The 24,305-nt window shown below is 32.9% G+C and overlaps 1 protein-coding gene across 1 annotated transcript; it reads left to right on the forward strand.

The window, feature by feature from the left end:
* The first annotated feature begins 1 nt into the window (after window position 1).
* LOC131936669 (two pore channel protein 1) lies at window positions 2-22,792 on the forward strand. The gene is made up of 27 exons (XM_059293707.1): window positions 2-74; window positions 6,701-6,849; window positions 8,334-8,510; window positions 9,294-9,407; window positions 10,135-10,265; window positions 10,808-10,896; window positions 11,192-11,226; window positions 11,502-11,560; window positions 13,140-13,239; window positions 13,572-13,688; window positions 14,058-14,121; window positions 14,548-14,657; window positions 14,840-14,903; window positions 15,751-15,795; window positions 15,922-15,978; window positions 16,095-16,160; window positions 16,586-16,658; window positions 16,806-16,910; window positions 17,120-17,191; window positions 17,297-17,386; window positions 17,929-18,026; window positions 18,633-18,679; window positions 19,560-19,628; window positions 19,794-19,884; window positions 20,500-20,609; window positions 21,006-21,083; window positions 22,094-22,792. Exons 1-27 carry the CDS (start codon window positions 5-7, stop codon window positions 22,247-22,249), a joined length of 2,436 nt encoding a protein of 811 aa, XP_059149690.1. The 5' UTR covers window positions 2-4; the 3' UTR covers window positions 22,250-22,792.
* Window positions 22,793-24,305: the final 1,513 nt, after the last annotated feature.

The raw sequence follows: 24,305 nt of genomic DNA on the forward strand, positions 1-24,305 counted from the left end.
CAAGATGGAGGGAATGGGAGATGGCCCGTTTATTGAATGTACACATCTTCCAAGATCCCGCGCCACCAGCATAAGTATGCATAAATAATTAAATATTGGAATAGCGTATTTGTTTATTTTAAAAAATGTAGGCCTATTATATTATAATTAGATCTATTATTTACATAAGCCTACTTTAGTTACAGTGAAGGCTTAAAACTAAAATAAAAGTCAAAAAGTAAAACAACGGACGTCAACGATGTTGTCAACGTCTTCCACTCAGTCAGACCTCACCTCAGTCTACTCAACAAACTACTGTTAACTGTAGTGACTGTAGTGTACTGTCACTGTCACTACTGATGGAAGTTTTGAGTGACGGAGTTTACTCAGTGTCCGTTTGGGGATGATTATAGATACTTAGATACCAGTGTCAGATAATGGAATCTTCTTTTAAAAAGGGGTGTTGGTTTGTTGTTAGATCTAGATCTAGATCTAGTAGTTAAGACTTTTATTAAAGTATTGTAATTTAAACTAATTTATTATTTTATGGTTAGAAATTGGGGTTAGGCGTAGCCGTATGGTAGGACCAGGACTGGGGTTAGGCCAGAGTTGGGGACAGGGTTAGCATTGACATTAGCCAGCCATACTAAACCCCTATTTTAAAGAAGATTCCATTATCGGACACTGGTATAAATAAACATTCTCCCATCTGCAGTGATTGATCTTCTAAAAACCCCACTTTGTTTTCTAAATTAATTCTCAAAACAATGAATATTTTGCCAGTCAACCCTTTGATTGTTGTTTCCCCAGCAGAATGTCTTAACACAAAATTTTTAAACTCTTAAGTTTAAGTATCTAAAATCTAAATTGAGTAGACCTATTTTGCAGCTTGACTTCATATCATGTCTTCAACTATTCAATTTATTCTGAATAAATCACTCACTCTACTGTTGCCATGTACCTCTGTGTAGCTGCACAGTTTAAGCAAAAACTAATAACTTACATTATAGGCTTAAGTGATAAAAGAAACATGCCGGCCTACAAGTGACTAGACAAGTTACAATAGTGTCCACATAGTAGACATTTCAACCTAAGGTCTTCATCACCACACAACATCAACATTGTAGTTACAGATAAAACACCACAAAGAGTGGTTCAATTTCAGGCTTGAGGATAAAAACATGTCTAGTTGAAAGACCATGTTATCCAGAAGAAGAAGCATATGTTATTAGAGAATGCAAACAATATAAAGGGGTTTGGAAGAGTTGGGCATGGTGTTTGGTAGGGTTAAGATGATAGAGAACATGTTTGTTTAAACTTTGGTGCCCTAATACCAATTAGCTGTATTGACTGAATTGTCATAGTTTGCTGGGTTTTTTAATTATGGCTGCATTTGGCAGTCTGTTTTAAAATAAAAGTCTGTTTTAATATTGTGTTTGTTCTTTTTAAACCGCATTATGAGACTCAAATTGATTGTATATTTTGAGTGCTTCCACCTGATTTAATTTAGAACATGGTTGGCGTTAGATCTCATGTGGTTTTTAATCTTATGGTCGTGTGCCGAAAGTTAACAGACCTGCTTAAAATTTGGGAGGTGAATTTAATGGTGGTGTGGTAGTTGTAAAATATTATTAAATCTTTTCCTTCCTCTTCTGCCATCTTGTGAATTGTTCTTGTCTTTTTGCTTTAACCACACTGTAGTGTGCTGATGAAGACTGTAGTCCATGTAATTGTCTGTAATTTATGAGGATACTAATGCTACCTGTTTTTTTTTTTTTGCTGCAAACTGATCCTATTTTAATATTTTTATCTTAAGAGGTGGGTCCCTTTTTCCACTGAAACCCACACAAACCCTCATTTATTTTTCTATTTCTCTATTTGATATATGATACAGACTATGTTTGAACTGATGTGTAGCTGCATTAAACAAACTGTAAGTAAAGTTCCCTTTCAAACTAGATGGTTTATGGGGAAAGTGAAGTAGAGTTCACTTGTTTCTGTGACCTTGGCATATGAAGGGATAGTGTGGTCAGCACTATGCCCAGCCGCCTTTGTATTAAACTGTACATGCATAATAATTTCACAATGGTTTTCTACTGATATGTTTGAATTTCTAATTATAAAATTCTTTACAAATTACAAACTTAAGAAGACAGCTCAAGAGACTGATTACATCTTTGGTCTATAACAAAAAGTCCATACAAAAATTAATGCGTTTGTCATTGTTTTATCAGTAAATTGTTATCTATACTCTGTCAGTTAAAAATACAATTGACAGTGTCAATGGAAACATTTTATTTTTTATAATGATCATAGTAATGCTCCAGATGTTTCGCTCCATCATTTAAGCAGACCTATTTCAACCTTTGTCCAGCTAGCCATGCTTTTGCACTAATCAAACCTAATGTATACTTATCAAGATGAATAAAATCATGTTTTATAATTTAAATAAGCATTTCTAACTAAATACTTTAGATTTAATTTTAATAAAAAAAATTAAAATGTCCATTATGTAGTAAATTAAAGGTTGTGACCTATTTATTGATATTATCAGTCATGTGATAAAACTTTTCACCATACTGATAACTTTTCAAGCTAGTGATGTATATTTTAAAGTTATTTTTAGAGCATTGGTCTTGTTTTTTTATCCTTTACAAAAAATTGTAGTAATATAGTAACATTAAAATTAATTGCTTTTAATAAGTTTATCTAATAAACTGTGTCAGTAAAGTTGTTATATAGTGCATTCTACATCAGTTCTAGAAAATAATTGTATCTATTGTGTTCTGTTCACTATAGTTTCAATAACTATAGTTTCAATAAATTTCTCTTGGATGTACCAAGAAATCATGGGAGAAAAAATGGAATATTACAATCAATATTTAACTCAAATTTGTGAAGAAACTACAATTTCAGTATTGGAATACAAATTACAGCTGTGTGTAGTTTGGGTATAACCTTCTGTTATAGATAAAATGTTGGCAAAAATTGGTGATGAATGGATTGAACTAGCTGAAGTCATTATAGGTTGGTTCGTTGTTTTAAAAGCATGTTTTACGATCCTGTTTTCATTTACACACTTATCACTAACCCTTAAAACATTTTATGGGGCTTAAAATCCTTACTCATTTTGATAAAATGCTGTAAAGTATGTTTTACTGTGGTTTATGAGATTGTTGTGTTGAGATAAACAGATACATTTATTAAAAAATAGAGTAATATACTAGAAACGTCTTATGAAATTTTTTCAGTACTAGACTTTGAGTTAAAATGATGGTTAATTTTGAAGGTCCCTTTTAGCAAGTGGAGTGATTTCACCTGGTTTATTATAGAACATGGTTGTCCTTAGATCTGATGTAGTTTTTAAAGTTGACAGACCTGTTTGAAATTTTGGAAGTGGAACAGCTTTTTAAATGTTTTAGTTAAAAATTGAAACCGAACAAAAAATAAAATAAATAACTTTTTTTTAGTGTTTCCAATACTATTGGAAAGACTGTTGAATAGTGGTAAATTTTTTCCAATTTAGCATCTGGCTCTCATTAATTGTCAAATATTTTTCTAGATTTCTTTTTCAAGTGAAAGTGTTTCTATCGAGATAACTGTAAAAACAGTATACCTTTCAAGAGTCACAACACTTTTGACTTTAAAAATAATGATGCAGGGGAGAGCTGAGAAATGTGGCATAACATTCATTTTGTGTCTCCTAAAACTTAGAAATTTGAAAACCATGAAGTTTTAGAAGAATAGTGTGTGGAGAGTTTTGGAACTTTGTTTTTGCTCTTTACTTTTTGTGGGGATGTTTAATATTGGAGGGGAGGTGATTCAGCTTAAGAATACGTAACTTCTCTCTATTTATATAATGAATGAAACCCATTGACTTTCTATTGTAACCTGTTTGTAGCTAATACTCTAATAACTGTTGTACAATACTTGAATGAAGTGCACTTCTAAAAGTTACTTCCTGTGAAAGTCAATGTGCTCATGAGTTATTTGCTACAAAAAATATTTTTTCAGGTCACTATTTGTTAAGAACTAGGCTAAAGTATTCTTATCAGTTTGATAAATTGGCCATTGTTAAATCATTTCACTCGCTTGATATTTAAATTTCCGTCACTGCTATATATATATATATATTTCATTAAATAGCTTGAGTCATTGTGTTATATCCAGTTTGTGTTAATTGTCACAAATTTTTTTATTGTAAAGTAATTAACACAGTAATTATTAAAACTTGGTGATGGACTTTATTTTAAGAAGTAATTGGGTTGTGCTACTCTTGCACAAATGATTTGAAAATTGTTTAAAATGTTTGTCACTAAGTGGAGCAAGGAGCCAATCACATTTACAGTTTTAATCCCTTAAATCCCATGAGTCAACTCAGCTTCAGTTGGTACCTGACAGTTGTTGGAGCAATTTATAAGTGGGCTTACAACCCCAATTCATCTATTAAAGTAGGCTACACCCCCACCCCCCGTCACCAGTACCTCCATATTTTGAAAATGTAGTATTTTTAGTTCTCCATATATGTAGTAGTCTCACTTACGGTGACCTACGCTATTGGTCTATAGGCTAACTCAAATATTAGTTCAAAAAACCACATATCTATTCACATAATCTTTGTTATTTTATTACTGTAAATGTTCCTCTAATGCCACAATTTAAGTATAGTTAATATTTGTTATACCTAAGTGGGTACTGGATGAAGTAAAAAAATCACATAATTTTTTTTTTTTAATTTACCTTTAATTAACTTAATATTAATATAAGAACAAAAAGCCTATAGAATAAATGAATTTGAAAATGAGTTGGAATAAAAAAATTTTTTACTGATAAATCAAAATTACGTCAGGATTAAAAAAAAAAGTTCATGAAAATATAATGTGATAGAGATTACAAAATATTAACAAATTGTGATGATGATATTGTGAGATCATTGAGTGCTTCACATGCCTCTATCCCTGTATATTAAATACTGTAAATATATGGGGTTAGGGGATTTTGGTTATTTTACTAATGAAAACAAGTATTTAATTTCATGATACAACTATCATGCCAATTTTAATCCTGTATATAGTGTATAGTTTCACATTATGTTCATAAAATAGGTAAAAGTACAGCTAATGATATTCAAAATGGCTAAAAAAAAGCTGAATTTAATGACGCATAATTTATTTGCTTGAATGAACAAGTGCAACAGTTGGTGTGTAGTTTGATGTGTTAGTATGGCTGGCAATAAGTATGGTACTTTTTTTATGCTTAATGATTTACCTAATTCATTCTTAGAAGGTAAGTCTTAGACGGCTAGTCTGTTTGTTTTTAACATGTTTTATTTGCAAAAGAGTTTGCTGTAAGGTATATAAGTTGTATCTTCTTGTGGTTTTGAAATCATTTTGTCAGTTTGGTTTTAAAATTTTTTATGTAATTTGCTTTGCATTGCTTTATCAACTTCACATTACATAACTTCAGAATGTTTTTTTTTTTAACAAATGCTAAGACATGGTGTTGCAGCTAGCAGCTCATGAACTGGTTCTTTTTATTTATCTTATAAATAAGTTATAAATACACTCAGGGAGGTTAAATAAAAATCTTGATTTAGATTTTTGTCCAAGCATTATCATCATTTCTGTATGCCCCTCGTAGTGTATAGGGACACAACCACACTTCTCCATCCTACTGGGTTCTGTGCGATTCCTCCAAGTTGGGTCCATGACATTCCGGCTGCTTCTGCTTCACTAACAGCTGACCTTTTCCAAGTTTGTTCATCTAAAAATCCTTTGGGGAATCCAATCTAATGCCCATCTGGTGATGTTGCTAGTTGGTTTCCGCATGGTGTGTACAATCCATTCCCGTTTGCTCTTTCTTTGCCACCAGGGTCTTGCCTGGTTTTTCTCTAGTTTGGCATTAGTAATTTTTCAGGACATCTGAAGTTAAATATGCAATACAGGCATCCGTTACTGAAAGTCTGAAGTTGGTTGTCATTAGTTTGTGTAGTTACTCTCCACGTCCCAGAACCATAGAGAACAGATTTTACTTTGCTGTCATACTCTGAAAACCATAGACGGTGTTCTTGTCATCTGATCCAGTTTATTTTCATAATCCAGTCAATGACTATAAAAAAGGTCTTTGGCGCAAGCATGCAGCCTTGCGGTTCTCCAAGCTGATTAATACTTCCCTTATATTGTATATTAATGACCTCTGCCCTTTTCAACACAAAGTTTATTGTTGTACAGAAAATATAACAAATGAGTATTTGTATTACCATTTGAGGCAATTCAGTTTGAAAGTTTGGAAGATAGAAATATTAGATATGTTGATAGTTATGGCTAGTTATAACCTTGAGCCAACATGGTGATGTCATTATGCACATTTTAAATATATGTTTAATGAGATTTTTTTTTTATAAAAATTATGTTCTCAATGCAATGCTTTCTAGGTTAGATGCTGAACTTTTTGTCTTTGTCCTGATAAAATTAAGTTAGAAGTTGAATTATTTTTGTTTGTTAGACCAAATTAGGTCTGATATTGTATTAAGTTGAATGCTGAATTATTTTTTCTTGTCAGACCCAATTAAAAGTTGAATGCTGAATTATTTTTTCTTGTCAGACCAAATTAAAAGTTGAATGCTGAATTAATTTTTCTTGTCAGACCAAATTAAGTTAGATGCGTAATTATTTCTACTTGTCATACCAAATTAAGTTAGATGTTGAACTATCTTCATCAGATGACCCTGAGCTTGACATTGCAAATGAAGTGGGGAACATGGGTCAGGACATCCCTGACCCCCAGGACTGCTTTAGCCAGCAACTCAGGGAACACCACAGAAGAAAACAGTGGAGGCTCAACTACCAGGAGGCTGCCATCTTTTTACAGGTAAAGCCACTCATTACAGGCCTTTGATACACTGTACTGGAGTTAGACTTACCAAAGAGAAATGAAATAAGATACTTTTACCAAAGAGAACTGAAATTAGATAGACTTTTACCAAAGAGAACTGAAATAAGATAGACTTTTACCAGTAAATGTTGGGATTGGGTAGTCAGCCTTTGCTATTTTTAGACCTCAGGGACCTCTTTTATACTCAAGCTTGGTACTGGTTCTCACCATTTCATACACAGAGCATAGCATATGCTCAACTTATTATCTGTCTTTGCAAATTCTCATATCATGTGCACCTCAGACATTTAAAAAGAAACATCATTATTTACATTATAGATCCCACTAAATACAAGGGGCAGTCACACCGCAGTTGAGCATTCATTTAAAAACACTAAAAATTATTTCTTGTGATGTTTTTTTAGCAAGCGAATGAAATCCTAATCTGATATCACTACTAATAAATATTTTTAGTTCAATAACTGTAGAAACCTATTAGACCAATACTTTTCATTAATTACTCTAGTCTAATTTAATTAGACAACATGTCAATAGACCAATACTTTTCATTAATTACACAAGAGTTAGCTAATTTAATTAGACAACATGTCAATAGACCAATGCTTTTCATTAATTACACAAGTAGTCTAATTTAATTAATATGTCAATAGACCATTACTTTTCATTCATTACTCGAGTAGTCTAATTTAATTAATATGTCAATAGACCATTACTTTTCATTCATTACTCGAGTAGTCTAATTTAATTAATATTCCCTTAATATGTCAATAGACCATTACTTTTCATTCATTACACAAGTAGTCTAATTTAATTAATATGTCAATAGACCATTACTTTTCATTCATTACTCGAGTAGTCTAATTTAATTAATATGTCAGTAGACCAATACTTTTCATTCATTACTCGAGTAGTCTAATTTAATTAATATTCCCTTAATATGTCAATAGACCATTACTTTTCATTCATTACACAAGTAGTCTAATTTAATTAATATGTCAATAGACCATTACTTTTCATTCATTACTCGAGTAGTCTAATTTAATTAATATGTCAATAGACCATTACTTTTCATTCATTACTCGAGTAGTCTAATTTAATTAATATGTCAGTAGACCAATACTTTTCATTCATTACTCGAGTAGTCTAATTTAATTAATATTCCCTTAATATGTCAATAGACCATTACTTTTCATTCATTACACAAGTAGTCTAATTTAATTAATATGTCAATAGACCATTACTTTTCATTCATTACTCGAGTAGTCTAATTTAATTAATATGTCAATAGACCATTACTTTTCATTCATTACTCGAGTAGTCTAATTTAATTAATATGTCAATAGACCATTACTTTTCATTCATTACTCGAGTAGTCTAATTTAATTAATATGTCAATAGACCATTACTTTTCATTAATTACACAAGAGTTAGCTAATGTTTTGTTTCATTTCCTCACCCAGGAGGGCCACAACAATGATAAGTTCTACACCCACCCCCACAGCCACGAGGCTCTGCCTGCGTACCAGGTGGCCCACAACCACTGGTTCTACTGTCTGGACCTGTTTGCGGCTGTGGCCGTCATGCTACTGGCCGCTTGTGAAAGGCCAGCTGTTCTAGGGCTTGAGATGCCAGTTGGGGTAAGCTGCAGCTTATTTTCACTCAACTACTTTATTGATTCTATGCACTGATGGTGGATTGCTCCTTATGTTTGGCTCTGATGTTTTCCTAGGGTTTCAATTTTCTTTTTCTTCATTCGTTGCGGAGCATAGGGCCTCTGTCAAAGCTCTTGACTCTCCACGGTCCCTTTCCACTCTGTCAGCTCTTCCCATCTTTTTCCTATCCATTCTGTCTCCTTCAGCACCCTACATTGCCCTCTCTTCCTAGATCAACTTTTGCTTCACTTGCTCTTGATTTTATGCGGCCGTATATTGAACGAGTGAAAGTGTGACGCGGTACGCAAGAAAGTGACGTTTTAGTGTGAGTTCGTTGTTGCCGGGGAAGAAGTTAGAATGGAGTCTTGTTCTTGTAGTCTTGGGGTGATGTCGTAATCTATATTTAATCTAGTATTAATATCATTTGTACAAGTCGTTGCATGTATTAGTATTGTGAAATAAATAAGAGAGTTGACTAGCGCCTTCTATCAAATCATTTGTATGGTTTGATGTCGTCGTACTTTAGAATGAACTAGTAATTGGCTAGGCAGAGTATAATAGTAGTACTAGAACCTCTCACATAGCAGTCGTAACATATATCTATATGTATGTATATATATATATACAGATGTATATACAGATAAACATATAAATATATATAAAAGCACATGATAAACTGAGTAACCCTGGGAGCCCAATCAAAGTAATAGATGGGCCATCTCTACATAACCAAATTCTTTTTTGACTTGCAAACCTCTCTGTTTCCAGGTCCATGGATCTATAGAGCTGCTTTGTCTACTGATTCTAAGTTTAGATCTGGGTATTCGTGTCAAGTGGCTGGGATGGCTGGGATTTCTCAAGCACAAGAGAACCCTTTTTAAGGTAAGAATTTGCACCTGTAGAGATGAATATTCACACCTTTGAAGATCGATGATATTATTTTTACCTTTTATGTTGAATATGATGATTTCTTCTTTTTAAATGAAACATGGAGATTCCCACCTTTTAAGTGGATATTTTGATTCCACCTATTATGGATCATGATGATTCCCACATTTTAAATAAAACATGGTGATTCCGACTTTTTAAGTTAATATGCCGATTCTCACAATTTAAATGAGATGGTGTTTCCTATTTTTTTAGTGAACATTATTATTCCCATCTTTTAATGAACAATATAATTCCCATCTTTTATTGAACATTATAATTCCCATCTTTTAGTCAACATTATGATTCCCATCTTTTCCCTATTCAAAAGCCATCCTAGTTTAGCAGCAACGCTGTAATGCTTTTCTAAAGAAGCAGAGTATTTTAATTTTTAAAAATAGTTCTTTTTCCTCTATTAGTATCAGTTATATAACTCAGATGTAAAAAAAACTAAATTATTTGTAATGCAAACATTTTATCTAATTGAAAATTACATTTGAAGCTTCACTATGTGGTCGTCATAATAAAACAAACATTAGAAGTGTGCAATCTGTTTTATTTTATTTTAAATGGGATGTGGGGGCGGATGGTAATGTGACATGTGCAAAGGGAGGGGCGGGTATCTGCATTGTGGAAATAAATAGCATGTGTTAAATCATGTTGTTTTGTTTTTGTGTGACAGGCCGTCTTGACACTGCTCATGTTGACAGAGGCTATTGTCGTCCTGGTCAGACAGACAAATCACTTCAGGGTGACAAGAGCTCTCAGGCCACTCTTTCTAATACACACTCATTACTGTCAGGGTGTGCGCAGGTAATTGTCTCCCTTCATGTCATGAGTTTGTTGTTAAGGGGAATAACCCACCTCTTGATTTTTATATAAGGGCAATAACCTAATGCTAAAGCATTACTAAACCTTATTACTAAAAAAGGAAAAAAAGATACAAATTATATTTTTTCAGACATAATTAAGAATGTTTCATAAATTAAAATAATCAAATACTTAATGAAGCTTTTAAGCCATTTTAATTTCATGTTAAAATTTCAGCAAGTGTACAACTCTGTAGGACTATATTTTTATAGTGTATCATTTAAAATATGTTTGAAGAGAAGCATTTGATCAATTTTTGCTATCCGATGAAAGTCGTTAGATAGGAATGTCCTTTTTTACTTTCTCCAGACTCAGAAACATAGTTTAAAATCTTGTCTGTATGTGTGTGTGTGTCTGTAATCATGATAACATGAGTACTAACCTGAGTATCTTCACAGCTATGTTGATGAAATTTCATGTATAAGTATTATATATATTCTAGTACTTTCTCTATAAAAAAAAAAAATTTCTAACTCTCAATTCAGGATCACACGTCAAATCATGCAGTCCATGCCTCCCATCCTGGATATGATTCTTCTTCTTCTTTTCTTCATGCTGATATTTTCTATTTTAGGTATGTTTTGTTTTACTGTCTGGCCATGTTTGACCTGCTCTTTAAGTTAGAGCTACTTAATTAAATTAATGAATCCAATAAATATATCTCCCTTTACTTCTTTTAATTATAACAAATTAAATCACTTAAAAGAATGTAAACTTTTTGTTTTTTTTATGTTGAAAAATGATACATATTTTAACCAAAAAAGTTATTAAACATTGGGCGTAATGCTGTTTTTTATGTTTACTCTCTTTTTTATGTTTTCCAATTTATTAACTTTAATTATTGAAACAATACATTTACATAATTTCAGGTTTTTATTTGTTTTCTGGAATTAAGACTGACACTGTGAGTTCAATTATTATTTGACTAAACTGTCATTTTTTTTTACAAGAGAAGATAATTTTGTTTAATTATTAATAAATTTTAAAAATAAAGTTTAAAAATATATATAAAACAATATTTAATTTTTTTTTTTAATACTTCTAAAATAAATTCAAATATTATTTAGTATTTTTTATGATATTGTTAAAATAGATTGATATTGTTAGTGACAAGCTTTAAGTCAAAGTACAAAGTAGTCTAATGACCTCATTGATTATTTCTTTTTTTTTCTCCACCAGAACTTCAAGACAATGCAGTCAAGTTTTGTTAGTCTTTTTGTTCTTCTCACAACAGCAAAGTAAGCAAAAAACGTATTTACAATATATTAATTTTTTAAATTCTATGCACATCATCATATAAAAGCATATATATGGTTTGATGGTGTGCTATAAATCACTGTAAAGGTTGAAGACTATAGCAATCTGTAGGTAACGGAGAATATCTCAAGAGTTAAGCATCTTGAATTGACAGATTAAGATTAATTCGGCATTCACAGATGTTAGGGTCTTTAAGGAAGAAGTAGAGTTAATCTGTTGATCAGGTCTTGCTTTTGAGCCATCTTGTCATTGGTCAACTGCTCAGCCATACAGTTTCACTAGAGAACTGTTCAAAAAAGGCAAGGTTACTCTCATTGACCAGCTGGCCAGTATGGCAATGAAGTTGTTTTCACCTGTTTTTTTTGTGAAAATGAAGGGAAAATGTAGCCAGTTCTGTACATTTACCCATCCACATTTACTTACCCTAACATGAGATAGGTCCCTGTGAGGAGAGGTTTAGAGAATAGGTTTGGTTGTATATGTATATCTGTAATGTTCTGCCACGAACATATGACATATTGTCTCTCGTCCAGGAATTGCCTTATCTTAATCTTATGTAGCCTGGCACAGTGATCTCCATTGGAAGATGTGTATTTATAGAGATAGCTGACCACATTTCAAATTTCAGTGTTTATTTACAAATACACAATCCAACAAGTCCTAATTCTAACAAACTGCAACTAACACTTCACTTCTCCCTACACGCTCCCAATGATCAACTCGAACGCTGTCTACATTTTAACTGGCCTTCATGCTCTACTGGTCAACTGCGACCAACCTAACACATCTGACTGCTAACACACGCTTCAGTGGTCATCTCATTGTCTCTGTTGGTCAACCTGACTACAATATGCTCTGTTTCTCCTTTCTTCTGCTTGACCTCTAAACTATTTAGCTGTATATATTATTCTCTACGTGGGGAACATGCTGGACACGAGCGCACTCCTAGCCTCCCCCTCCCACACTCTCTAGGCATATCGCTACCACCCTCACCCCCACCAGTCTGGTGAGCTGTGGTTTACGACTAATGTTAACAATGTGACGGCTATTAGTTAGGGGCAGATAATTTAGTATTTAAACTATTTGAAACTTGTTCTTTTCATTGTTGTCTGTAAACTGTCGTCACGAACAGCTACTTTCACGTGTGGAGGGGGGGGGGGGTAGGGTAGTGTCGAATTCACAAATTATGAATTACTGAAAAGTAGAAAATAAAACAACTAAATTATGGCATATGCTACGCCATGGGTCGGCTCGTAACCTATAATTTGCATCGCCACAGTGCCTATCTTCTTCTTTGTTATTACTTGTACTATTGAAGGGGAATTCACTCCAACACACTAAAGTATTGCATGTCAACATGTTATGCACCAAATGGCCTGTTGACACTAACTGGGATATTTTCAGGGTTGTCCTACGACTCCAGTCTGAGTACCGAACTCAAGACCTTTGGGTTATCAGTTGTGCGTTTTACCACCTAACCACAGAATCTCAAAGAGAACTCTGTACTGTATGCTTAAACCAAAATTTCAACTGTTTCTAACTGTTTGTCTCTGTCAACAGTTACCCTGATGTGATGATGCCTGCTTACAATGAGTCTCGATATTACTGTGTATTTTTCATCATTTACTTGTCCCTTGAGTTGTACTTCCTTATGAATCTAGTAAGTAAAAGGGAAGTAATTGAGTTAAGATTGTCTTATCCTTGAGATCTTAAAAATTACTGGGTTTTTGTTTTTTTTGTTATGTTTAATCTTTAGGAAAGATTATTAGTGCAGAAGGGGCACAGGGATCTAAAAAAAAAAATAATTTAAGTTAATATCAAATTTTTAATTTAATAAAATTTTCATTAAAAAAATATTAACATCTAAAGTAGTTAATTTATAATTATTTTTTTTATTATTTTATTCTCCTGTTTTCTTTAATTATTTGACTTAAAACCAGTATAAAGTATATTAGTCCATTTACTTATCAGTTTGTGTTTTACATTTACTAGCTCCTTGCTGTGGTGTATGACACCTTTTCCAACCTAGAGAAGATTAAAGTTAGATCACTCTTCTTCCACAAACGTGAGGGTTGCATGCATGCTTTTAGACTGCTGGTTACACAATCTGTGAGTACTTATAATGTTTTTTAAATGTACTTTGCTCTGAACTTGCTGTGTTTAATACATATACTTATTGTTTATTTATTTTTTAAAATCATTTCTTCCTTTTTGTGCCTAAGACGCATGAGGCTGCCACTGAAAGCCCCATCTACTTTTGTTGGTCTCCGTCAATTTTCCTGGCAGTCCCCTATAACAGTCCTAATTCTACCAGCTGTGTCCCCTCCATGAGCCTCCACGTATCCCTTGGCCTTCCCTGCTTTCTTTTTCCTTGAGGCATCAAGTTTAGCACCCTTCCTGTGATATCATCTGGATTCATTCATATATTATACTTTTATAAATTAATCCATTCAAAAATTCATCTGTTTTTTTTTCCAGAATCATTCCCTACTCTCTGTGAAACATTTTATTGGTATGATGGAATTCTACATGCCAAACAAATGTAAGTAAAAGTTAAAGTTCTTTCTGATGATCAGTGGTTGTAGAGTTGATTGTTGGTGGTCAGTGTCCCATACTAAAGAGTCTTGATGACATTCATGTGTCCATTCAACCATGATGGTTATGACTTGTCTAGGGAAAGTAACAGTCACTGAACAATAAAATAACTGTCTATCTATAGATATGCCTATATATGTTAAATATTCACAGTTACAGCCTTTATAAAGACTCAACTATATTAATTAGTTGTTTTTTGTTCTTGTTTTTTTTTTTTGTGTTGTAGTTTTTATTTTTAATTTAATTTTTTTTGTCAGTATAAAGATGTTAAAACTATAAAGTTACAGTATTTCTAAATGTGATCAAATTGTGTTGTTTTTGAATTATACTTTGACTTGGTTGTAACTTTTCTGCTATTATTTTCATCTTCCAGCTAGAAAAGACTACTATCTGATGTTTAAAGCCCTCAACACTAGCAGAACAGGAATGGTAACTCTGGAAGAATTCTTCAAAATTTATGAAGTGACGAGGCTCAAATGGAAAGTATGTTGTTTTTGTAATATAATTTTTTTTTCTATTTTGTAATTCTCACTGTATTTAAAACTAATCAGAAAGTTTTAACTAATCTGTTGTTAAATGGTTCAAACTGGAGGGAAAATTGTGTTTGCTTTGTCTGATTGATGAATAGCAGCTTTAAGATAGTTAAACATAAAAAAAAATTTCAGCTAAAGAGTGATTTCAGCCTGTGGTCATCCAACTTCAAGCATCCTTGCAACATCATATTTAGAGGCAAGTCTTTAATCTGAATACACTACTTTCTTTACCAATATTTCAAATTACATCATATTTAGAGGCAAGTCTTTAATCTGATTACATTACTTTACAAATATTTCAAATAGCATAATTTAAAAACAAGTTAATAAAAAAGTCTAGTGACATTTATGCGCAATTTCCTTATGTTATCTAAAAATAGCTCTGACGTATATTGCTGGGGTGCGTTCAAGCTAGAAGAACGATCGGTTTGTAGGTGTTTATGTAATTTTAAATTTGTGACCGAACGAGAGGATATTTTTGAAAACTTTCTTCGGCAATATTGTTCTAAATTATGGCAGGAATCGATTGGTACATGTTTCAAGTCGCTAAGTGGTCTGGTTGCCGAGATATGGGCCAAAAACTGCATTTTTTCGAGGTTTTTTGGCTTTTCCGGGAAATACATGAAAGAAACCCGGAATTTTTATGGCCTATGCTCATTCTCGTAACTTGCTTAACATAATTGCTTTTGGAACTAGTCATCGATATTGCTTCGTTGAGGAGGAGATACGACTTAAAGCCCGGACACACATTCATCCATACATTCATCCATCCATCCATTCCCAGAAATGACGAGTTAATAAACGCAATTCTCCAGAATGGAAATTGCGCTAAAAATTAGTTTATTTTTCACATGATGGTATTAAGAGGGAAATTTTATATCTTGTGTATTTTCTTTTAATAAATTTAAAAAAAAATAGAAAAAACTTATAATTTTCTATAGTTTTGATTAACTAGACATTGCTATCTGTTTCATAAGCTAGCTTTTATTTCCTTCAACTGTTTAATGAGAAAATTAACAGTTTTTATCTTTTTTTTTCTCCAGGCTTGCACTGGTTTGCTAAGTGGAAATATTTTGACTATTTTATATGTAGGTTTTTTACTCCTTTTTTATTTATACATAAATTTATGTCAATATATTATGATGTGTTTTATATTATTGGTAGTTTTGTATTTTCTTCCTTTTAAACTTGATCCAGAATTTTTATATTTACAGATATGATCATTGCCTGCAACTTTATTGGGATTCTAGTTGAGACTGTTCAGATTTCCTGTAAGATTTTTTAATAACCCTAATCTTAAACATTAATTTTATATCTATCTATGTAGATATCTATGTATGTGCATTAAAACAGATGTGGCTAATTGTCAACTCTTGATCATTTGTAGCACAAGATATTAATGTGAAAAAGTACAACTTCACAGCAAACTGGGTCTCCATATTATTTGTTTGTAGTAAGTATTGGTGTGGGTTTTTTTTTCTTTTATCTGTGAGAATACTCTTTTTGAAAACAGTCTCTAGGGCTAGATGAAGCAGAGTTCTCCTACTTTAGCTTAGCAATTTGTTACACATTTGTATATGATAATTAAAATATTTTAAAGAAATTCTTTGGTATTTGCTTTTATTTCCCTTATTTTAAATAGGAAAGATAACTTTTAAGTAAAAAAAAGAATAACAATATTATCAATATTAAATATTTCAATAGACTTATGATTCATTTTTATTAGTATTCACTTTTAATTAATATGGTATGTATTGGTGCTAACGATAATAGTTTTAATCATTATTCATTTTTTAAAAATTGGTTTATATTACAGTAAATGCTAATTTCCAGTGTAAATTGCTAGTAATAATATTCAATGGTGGCTTTCCTTCCCAGTATATTCCATTGAGGCCGTGATAAAGATCCTTGGCAGAGGACCTCTTGATTATTTTACAAAAGGGTGGGATGTGTAAGTTCAACTTTTTAACTTACTGTTGATCTGTTACCTCTCCAGTTATTTAGTTTAATTTGTTTCATCAGAGTTATATTTAAAAATTTTTAGTATTTTCATCTTGATTTATTTTAAAGCTATTGATTGATTGTTCCTTTATTGTAGGTTTGACTTTTTAGTGACTGTTGTTACAGTAGTGGGTGTGTTTGGTGAAATATTTGAAAACTCTTTTTATTACGTGATGGTGCTTCGACCATTTCGATTGCTCAGGTATTTACCCCTTTTCCATAAATGTTCGAATTTTTAAGTATTTTTTCTGTGTAATGATGAGCAATATTAGTTTTCATGTGTGTAGATTTTAACCCATATTTTAGCTTTTTATGAAATGATTAGCATATATTTTTTAATTTTCCACTCGGTAAATTGCCGGCTAGTAAAAAGTAACATTACTTTATGAAATTTTACATAATTTTTTCCAGATTGTTCAAAATCAAGAAAAGATACAGAGATGTTTTGGGAACGCTTTTTGTTTTGTTTTCAAAGCTTTTTAGGTTTGATTTTTTAAAAATTACATTATCTTTCCTACTATAGTTTTTTTTTTTTTTTTAATGATGAATTACTGCGTGGCTACTGATTTATTTATTTTTTGTCTACAGCCTGGCAATCTGTATCATAATTGTATATTATTTTTACGCCATAATTGGGATGGAGATATTCTTGGATACTGATCTGAAGGACTGTTGTCAGTAAGTCATGTTTTTAAGAAGTTTACATTTTTTAATGTTTTTTGTTTTAAATAAATTAGTTTCAGGGACAACTTATAACTTATTTCATTAATGTTAAATTTGGTTGCCAACATTTGTTCTTTGGGAACATTTGTTGCCAACAGTTGTTTCACTGACAGAATTGTTCCATGAGCACTCATGGTTCTGGAACACATTCGTTGCCTGTTTTTGTTCCATGATCATCTTGGGTACTAGTACTTGTTTCACAGACCCATTTATCACCAACATTTGTTGCCTGTTTTTTTCCATAACCATCATTGCTACAAGAGGACATTTGCTACCAACATTTGTGGCACAAACACATTTGTTGCCTATAATTGTTCCAATATCTTCTTTGGTACTAGTACTTGTTCCACAGGCACATTTGTCACCAAGATTTGTTGCACAAACACATTTGTTGCTAGCATTTGTTCCATGACCACCATTGCTACATGTGCACATTTGTTGCATGAACATATTTGTCAGCTACATTGTTTGTGAACACTTTCACACTTCCATTTCAGGAACACGAGTGTTGAATCATTCTATGCCTACAAAAATGGCACAGTCAGTACAGGCTACTATTACCTCAATAATTTTGACAACATTTTCCTGTCTGGTGGTAAGTCAAAGTATATTTCACAGTAAAAAAATCTTTCACTAATATGTCTCAAACCTTTTGAATGCTACAGTTTATATTTATTTTTCTGAATACAAATATAATACTCTCACTAATTTACACACAGTGGCATTGCGAGGTCGGGTGTCACCCGGTGCGGCACTTAATGGTGTCACCCCCAGAGGCGTAGCGACCCTTCCTGGGGATCCATTTTCGATTTGCACCCCCGCCCCTCAAACTTTCGATTTGCACCTCTTAAAAGACTATTTAACACTCGAATTAATCTCTTAATTAAATGGAATTATCATTTTTCTCTATATATTTTGCTATTTTTTGCCTTGGTGTCACCCCCCTAAATGGTGTCACCCGGTGGGATCCGCACCCCCGCACCCCCCTCGCTACGCCTCTGTTTACGCATATTTATTTTTATATTTTAGCCATAATTTAGTTTTTCTTGTTCTGTCATTACTTCACAACAAAGTTATTTCCTTTTTAAATGAAAAAGCTGTACATTTGCATTTACTTATTTTAAGCCTTTAGTTGCTATATGAAAAGGTAAATTGACTATGAGAATTTTGTTAATTTTTATTTTCTTTTTTTTTTCCTTAGTTACCTTGTTTGAACTGACAGTTGTAAATAATTGGTTTATAATTATGGTAAGTTAACTTTGTCCGGGGAGTTTCTGAACACACGCCCCTTTCTGTAAGTTGTCAGTTGGTACACCCACCTCTAATAGTCAACTGATGGCTACCCACCTCAATGGCTACCCACCTCAATGGCTACCCACCTCAATGGCTACCCACCTCAATGGCTACCCACCTCAATGGCTACCCACCTCAATGGCTACCCACCTCAATGGCTACCCACCTCAATGGCTACCCACCTCAATGGCTACCCACCTCAATGGCTACCCACCTCAATGGCTACCCACCTCAATGGTTACCCACCTCAATGGCTACCCACCTCAATGGCTACCCACCTCAAATAATCAACTGATGGCTACCCACCTCAATGGCTACCCACCTCAATGGCTACCCACCTCAATGGCTACCCACCTCTAATTGCTACCCACCTCTGATGGCTACCCACCTTTCAGAATTAAACCCACTTCAGGGTAAAACTGATGGAACTACTGACCTAAAATATTGACCCACTCCTGATCCTTACCTGACTTGGAAAAGTAAAATTAAATCTTTCTATGGCTACAGTATAAACTCAAATTAATCTACATCACTGACGTCAATTTACAGTGTTAAAATGTATGCATAATTGTTAATAATCCAGTTAATTTAACCTCTGATAATAAAATACAAAAATAATAATTTGTAATAAAATAACTTTATAACACTGAAACAATCTTCAGGTACTTTAAACAAGTAAAATAACAACCACTTTATAACAGGGACATAATTCTTTAACCTCTCAGTTAAAAAATTATTATAGTGTTTGTTTTTTAATAATCAGCATTTTTTTCCCCTGCATCTAACAGCTATATTGTAGATTGATGTTGTTTCTCTGTTTTTCCTTGACCTCTAGGAAGGTTACGCTAGTTCTGTCAGTCAATGGACCAGGGTTTATTTCATGAGCTTTTACATTGTCATGATGGTAAGTACTGAAGCCAGGGGAACCTGAAACCTTATATACATAACCATTTAAGTTTGTAGGGTTGTTTTTGGGTTTTTTTATGTGTGTGCATTAGTATTAATTAGATTTTTCCTTTTTAAAAAAAAATCATTGACTAGTGAGTAACTATCTTTTCTATTCTGACAGGTGGTGATGAATATTGTGGTTGCCTTTGTATTAGAGTCTTTCATATTTAGGATTAATTATCGCAGGCAGATGCACCTGGATGACATTGAAGGTAAACCTATTGAGATGGGCCTGTTAATAAAACGAATGCAAAATTACAGGTGGGGAGCCTTATGTAAACAAAATGATAGTATATTTTTACACTTGCAGTGTTCGGCTCTGAGTCTTAATTAGGTATGTTGATTAGTTCTAATAAAAAATATGACTGCAAATTAGTTTTGGTGGTGGCCACTTTTTAGGGTTGTTAATGAGAACTAATTAGGTATAGTAATCATTGTTAAAATCTGAAAGCACTAATTAAAAATAGTGATAAGTGCCAGTTAAAAATGGTCCTGATTACTAATTAGATGTATGGGACGGCTTGTTTGAATGGTAGAAATTTTAGCTGCAAACCCTATTTTCTCGAGTTTGTATCTCGATCAGCACTGCAAAACACCCCTGAGTCCACCCATCTCTTATGGGTCCCTGATTCACATTGGGGAAAGTAAAGGCTGCTGGGCATAGAGCTGCCTAGACATCCCTTCATATGTTGAGGTCGAGAAATATTTGAACTCTACTTTATCTGAACTATGGATCGTTATGTCTGAGAGGGGAGCTTTTACTAATTAGATGTAATAATGAGCACTAATTAAAGGTAGGGATGCTCACTAATTAATTCCTGAATCAGATCATGGACTGTACAAGGAAGAGATATCCCTGTCCGAATCAGAGATGCATATGGTCAGTGTGAACAGCGCCCCACTAACTGGCCAGTACATAGGTTCTCAGAGGGATCGGGTGAGTTGCAGTTTTTTTGGAAAACTTTGTAGTTTTAGTTTTAACATTCATTTTTTTTTTCATTTATGACAGGCTAGTTTACACTGTTATAAGTTTTATTTGTTTAATTTGTGTTACGGTTATTTAAAAGTTTAAGTTTTGATTTTTTTAAATTAATTTATTCTAATGTTATACAAATTCTTATATTGTTTATTGCTTGATAAGAGTATGATAAGAGTTGGGTTTTTCTCAGTCACTCAGATCAACAATACAGTGTTGTATCAAGGTTTATTGTCTAGCTCTATCACCTAGATTTAGATTTGTTTATAGTATTAACAATGCACCAACTGTAATACGTGGCGGGACAGTATGTTTAGATTTGTGTATGGTATGAACAATGCACCGTTATATTTTCAGGGACATTATGTTTTCACTGGTGAGAGACATCGCAACAGGGAGGATTTCAGTCTGCGCATGTACAGCGATGAAGTGAAGGTACTTATGTTTTGAGCATGCTTTTTTGTCAGTTGTTTACAGTTAGGTTTTGTAGATCAGAAGGTGGGATTATTTGTCTTTGTGAAACAGTGGGTGGGATAATTAGTTTGTAGAGATGTGGGTGGGATTATTTGTCTTTGTGAAACAGTGGGTGGGATAATTAGTTTGTAGAGATGTGGGTGGGATTATTTGTCTTTGTGAAACAGGGTGGGATTATTTGTCTTTGTGAAACAGTGGGTGGGATAATTAGTTTGTAGAGATGTGGGTGGGATTATTTGTCTTTGTGAAACAGGGTGGGATTATTTGTCTTTGTGAAACAGTGGGTGGGATAATTAGTTTGTAGAGATGTGGGTGGGATTATTTGTCTTTGTGAAACAGAGGATGGGATTATTTGTCTTTGTGAAACAGAGGATGGGATTATTTGTCCTTGTGGAACAGAAGGTGGGATTATTTGTGGGTAGAAATGAGGGTGGGATTATTTGTCTGTAGAGTTGAAGGGTGGGATTATATGTCTTTGTGAAACAGAAGGTGGGATTGAGCTAGTCTGTGAGAATCAGAGGGTGGGATTATAGGCTCATCCCAGAAACTTGAATGTGTAGCCATACTTCCACATACAAAATGGTTTAACCAAAGCTCATTGGAAAATTAAAGGTTCAATTAAATTCAATGGTTTTTACTTTAATATTTTTCTCTACACAACAGCTCTGGTCAAACCAGTTCATGTAATATTTCTCTTCACACAACAGCTCTGGTCAAACCAGTTCATGTAATATTTCTCTTCACGCAACAGCTCTGGTCAAACCAGTTCATGTAATATTTCTTTTCACACAACAGCTCTGGTCAAACCAGTTCATGTAATATTTCTCTTCACGCAACAGCTCTGGTCAAACCAGTTCATGTAATATTTCTCTTCACACAACAGCTCTGGTCAAACCAGTTCACGTAATATTTCTCTTCACACAACAGCTCTGGTCAAACCAGTTCATGTAATATTTTTCTTTACACAACAGCTCTGGTCAAACCAGTTCATGTCCAACCGCAAGGAAGCCATCCAAGCTATGGATCAGATGCGTAGCCGTCGGCGCCCAAATTCACAAGCCCAGTCGGAGCTGGTTTTCTTGCCAGCTGACGACTCACCTTCTACAGAGATCATATCAGATGCTTAGCAGACGTGAAGGTTAATCCCGGAGATAATCTCAGATGCTTAGCAGACGTGAAGGTTAATCCCTGAGATCATCTCAGATGCCTAGTATAAGTGAAGGTTAATCCCGGAGATAATCTCAGATGCCTAGTATAAGTGAAGGTTAATCCCTGAGATCGTCTTATAATTGTAACAGACTTTAATTAAACCTGTCAGATATTTTCACATGCCCAGCAGATGTGAGGTTTAACCCTGAAATCCTTGATGCTAGCAGAGTTACGTTAAACCTGTTAAATAAACTCAAAAGCTTTGCAGATTTGAATATTAACCTTTGAAATCATTTTAGATACCAAGATGACTCAAAATTTAACCCTAAAATGCACATTAAAAGAAAAAATTCTGAACTATGATGGTTTTTGTGTCCTATACACTCTAGTTAACATTTTTGTAGTTATAGTTTTAAATTTTAAACTTAAAAATTCAGTTTTGCATTACTTTTTACTTACCCATTGCAAAGTTATTAATTTCTTACTTGCAGATCCAATAAGATGGAATAATTAATAATCAATTTATGCTTAATGAAGATAGGCATTAGGATTAATTATAATGAAATAACTTTAGCTGATACATTTAAACATTTCTAATTACAAAATAGAGGGATCAATCTATATCGTAAGCTGCTTTAACTTTGTAATGCTAATTTTGTTTTAAAACTATGTTGCATTTTGGTTTAGTCTTCAAAATTGTTAAGTATCTTTAACTATATTGAAGTTCTGCTGTTGTTTTTGTTTTGTTTAATTTACTGCTGAAATTTTTTATTTGGATGCTTAAATTAAGTACCATTTTGTTTCAGCATTCATATTTTAAAACTTTTTTTTTTTTAATTAAAGCACCAAACCCTAAGCCAGACTAAAATATATATTTTTGACAGAGGAATGAAATCTGAAGTCATTGTAGGAAATTATACAAAAACCTTTGAAAAAGGCTTTGAGTTGAAGTATTATTCAGTTTGGCACTTTATAATTTCAATGTTCTGGTAACCTATCTTTAAAGTATTAGAACCTTGTATCTCTTTAGGTAACGAGAGAATCCATTTTTTATTTGTAAATATTTCGTAGCATTCAGAGGCTGCTTATACATAGATTGGAAGTAAGATCAAGCTGTGAACCTCATGATATTCATCTGTACAAGTACTTGTATCATAAGATTTTGATTAATTTAACGACTTGATTAATTTTTGCTCTGTGAATAAACAATGTGGAACTGTTGTTGACATAGATAGTGTGCATTCATAATGCAGCTTGGGTTTTGTAAATTTATACAGTAGGAGAAAGGGGTGTTAACAACTCATCTTTTTTTTTGTTTAGTATTGAAATGTTGTTTTTGTAATGTAATACAACTTTGTGATGTGTACGTATCACCTCGCCAGCCTTCACCTTGCACTGCCACTGTCACTTTGTGATGTCAGTGCATAACTCGGAATTGTGAGTGTTTCAACTGATTAACACAAGCCACCGTATTGTGTTGTGAATCTATCACTTTGTAATGCAAGCACCAACTTTTATGTATGCAACCATCGCTTGGTATTATTTATCACATCAGTCACTTTGTCTTCTTGTTTTACATCATTCATATGTATATATATGTATATATGAGTGTGTGTATATATAAATATCCACATACACTCATATATATACATATATATATACATATGGATATGTATGCATAACTATATATTCATATGGATATGTACGCATAACTATATATATATATATATATATATATATATATACATATATATATATATATATATACATATATATACATATATATACATATATATATATATATACATATATATATATATATATATATATATATATATATATATATATATATATATATATATATATATATATATATATGTTTGTTTGTTTGTATCAAAAAGATAGCATCTATTATGTAAACGTTTAACAAATATATTGTTACTGTAATACTAGTGCCATACCTGTGCATTTATTATTGTCTTTCAATATCTTAAAACAGCTTTGGCTGTAACAGCGTAGAGGCCTATGTTCACG

The sequence above is a fragment of the Physella acuta genome, unplaced genomic scaffold, assembly GCF_028476545.2.
Source record: "Physella acuta isolate Inbredline_101_S28 unplaced genomic scaffold, ASM2847654v3 ptg000183l, whole genome shotgun sequence".
Classification (NCBI taxonomy): Eukaryota; Metazoa; Mollusca; class Gastropoda; family Physidae; genus Physella; species Physella acuta.

Bases quoted from the DNA above. Each gene is read 5' to 3' on its own strand.
- LOC131936669 (XM_059293707.1), top strand. From the start codon at position 5: ATGGAGGGAATGGGAGATGGCCCGTTTATTGAATGTACACATCTTCCA. The intron at 75-6,700 runs GTATGCATAAAT...TATCTTCATCAG, and splicing joins ATCCCGCGCCACCAGCATAA to ATGACCCTGAGCTTGACATT. The intron at 14,904-15,750 runs GCAAGTCTTTAA...TTTTTTCTCCAG, and splicing joins TTGCAACATCATATTTAGAG to GCTTGCACTGGTTTGCTAAG.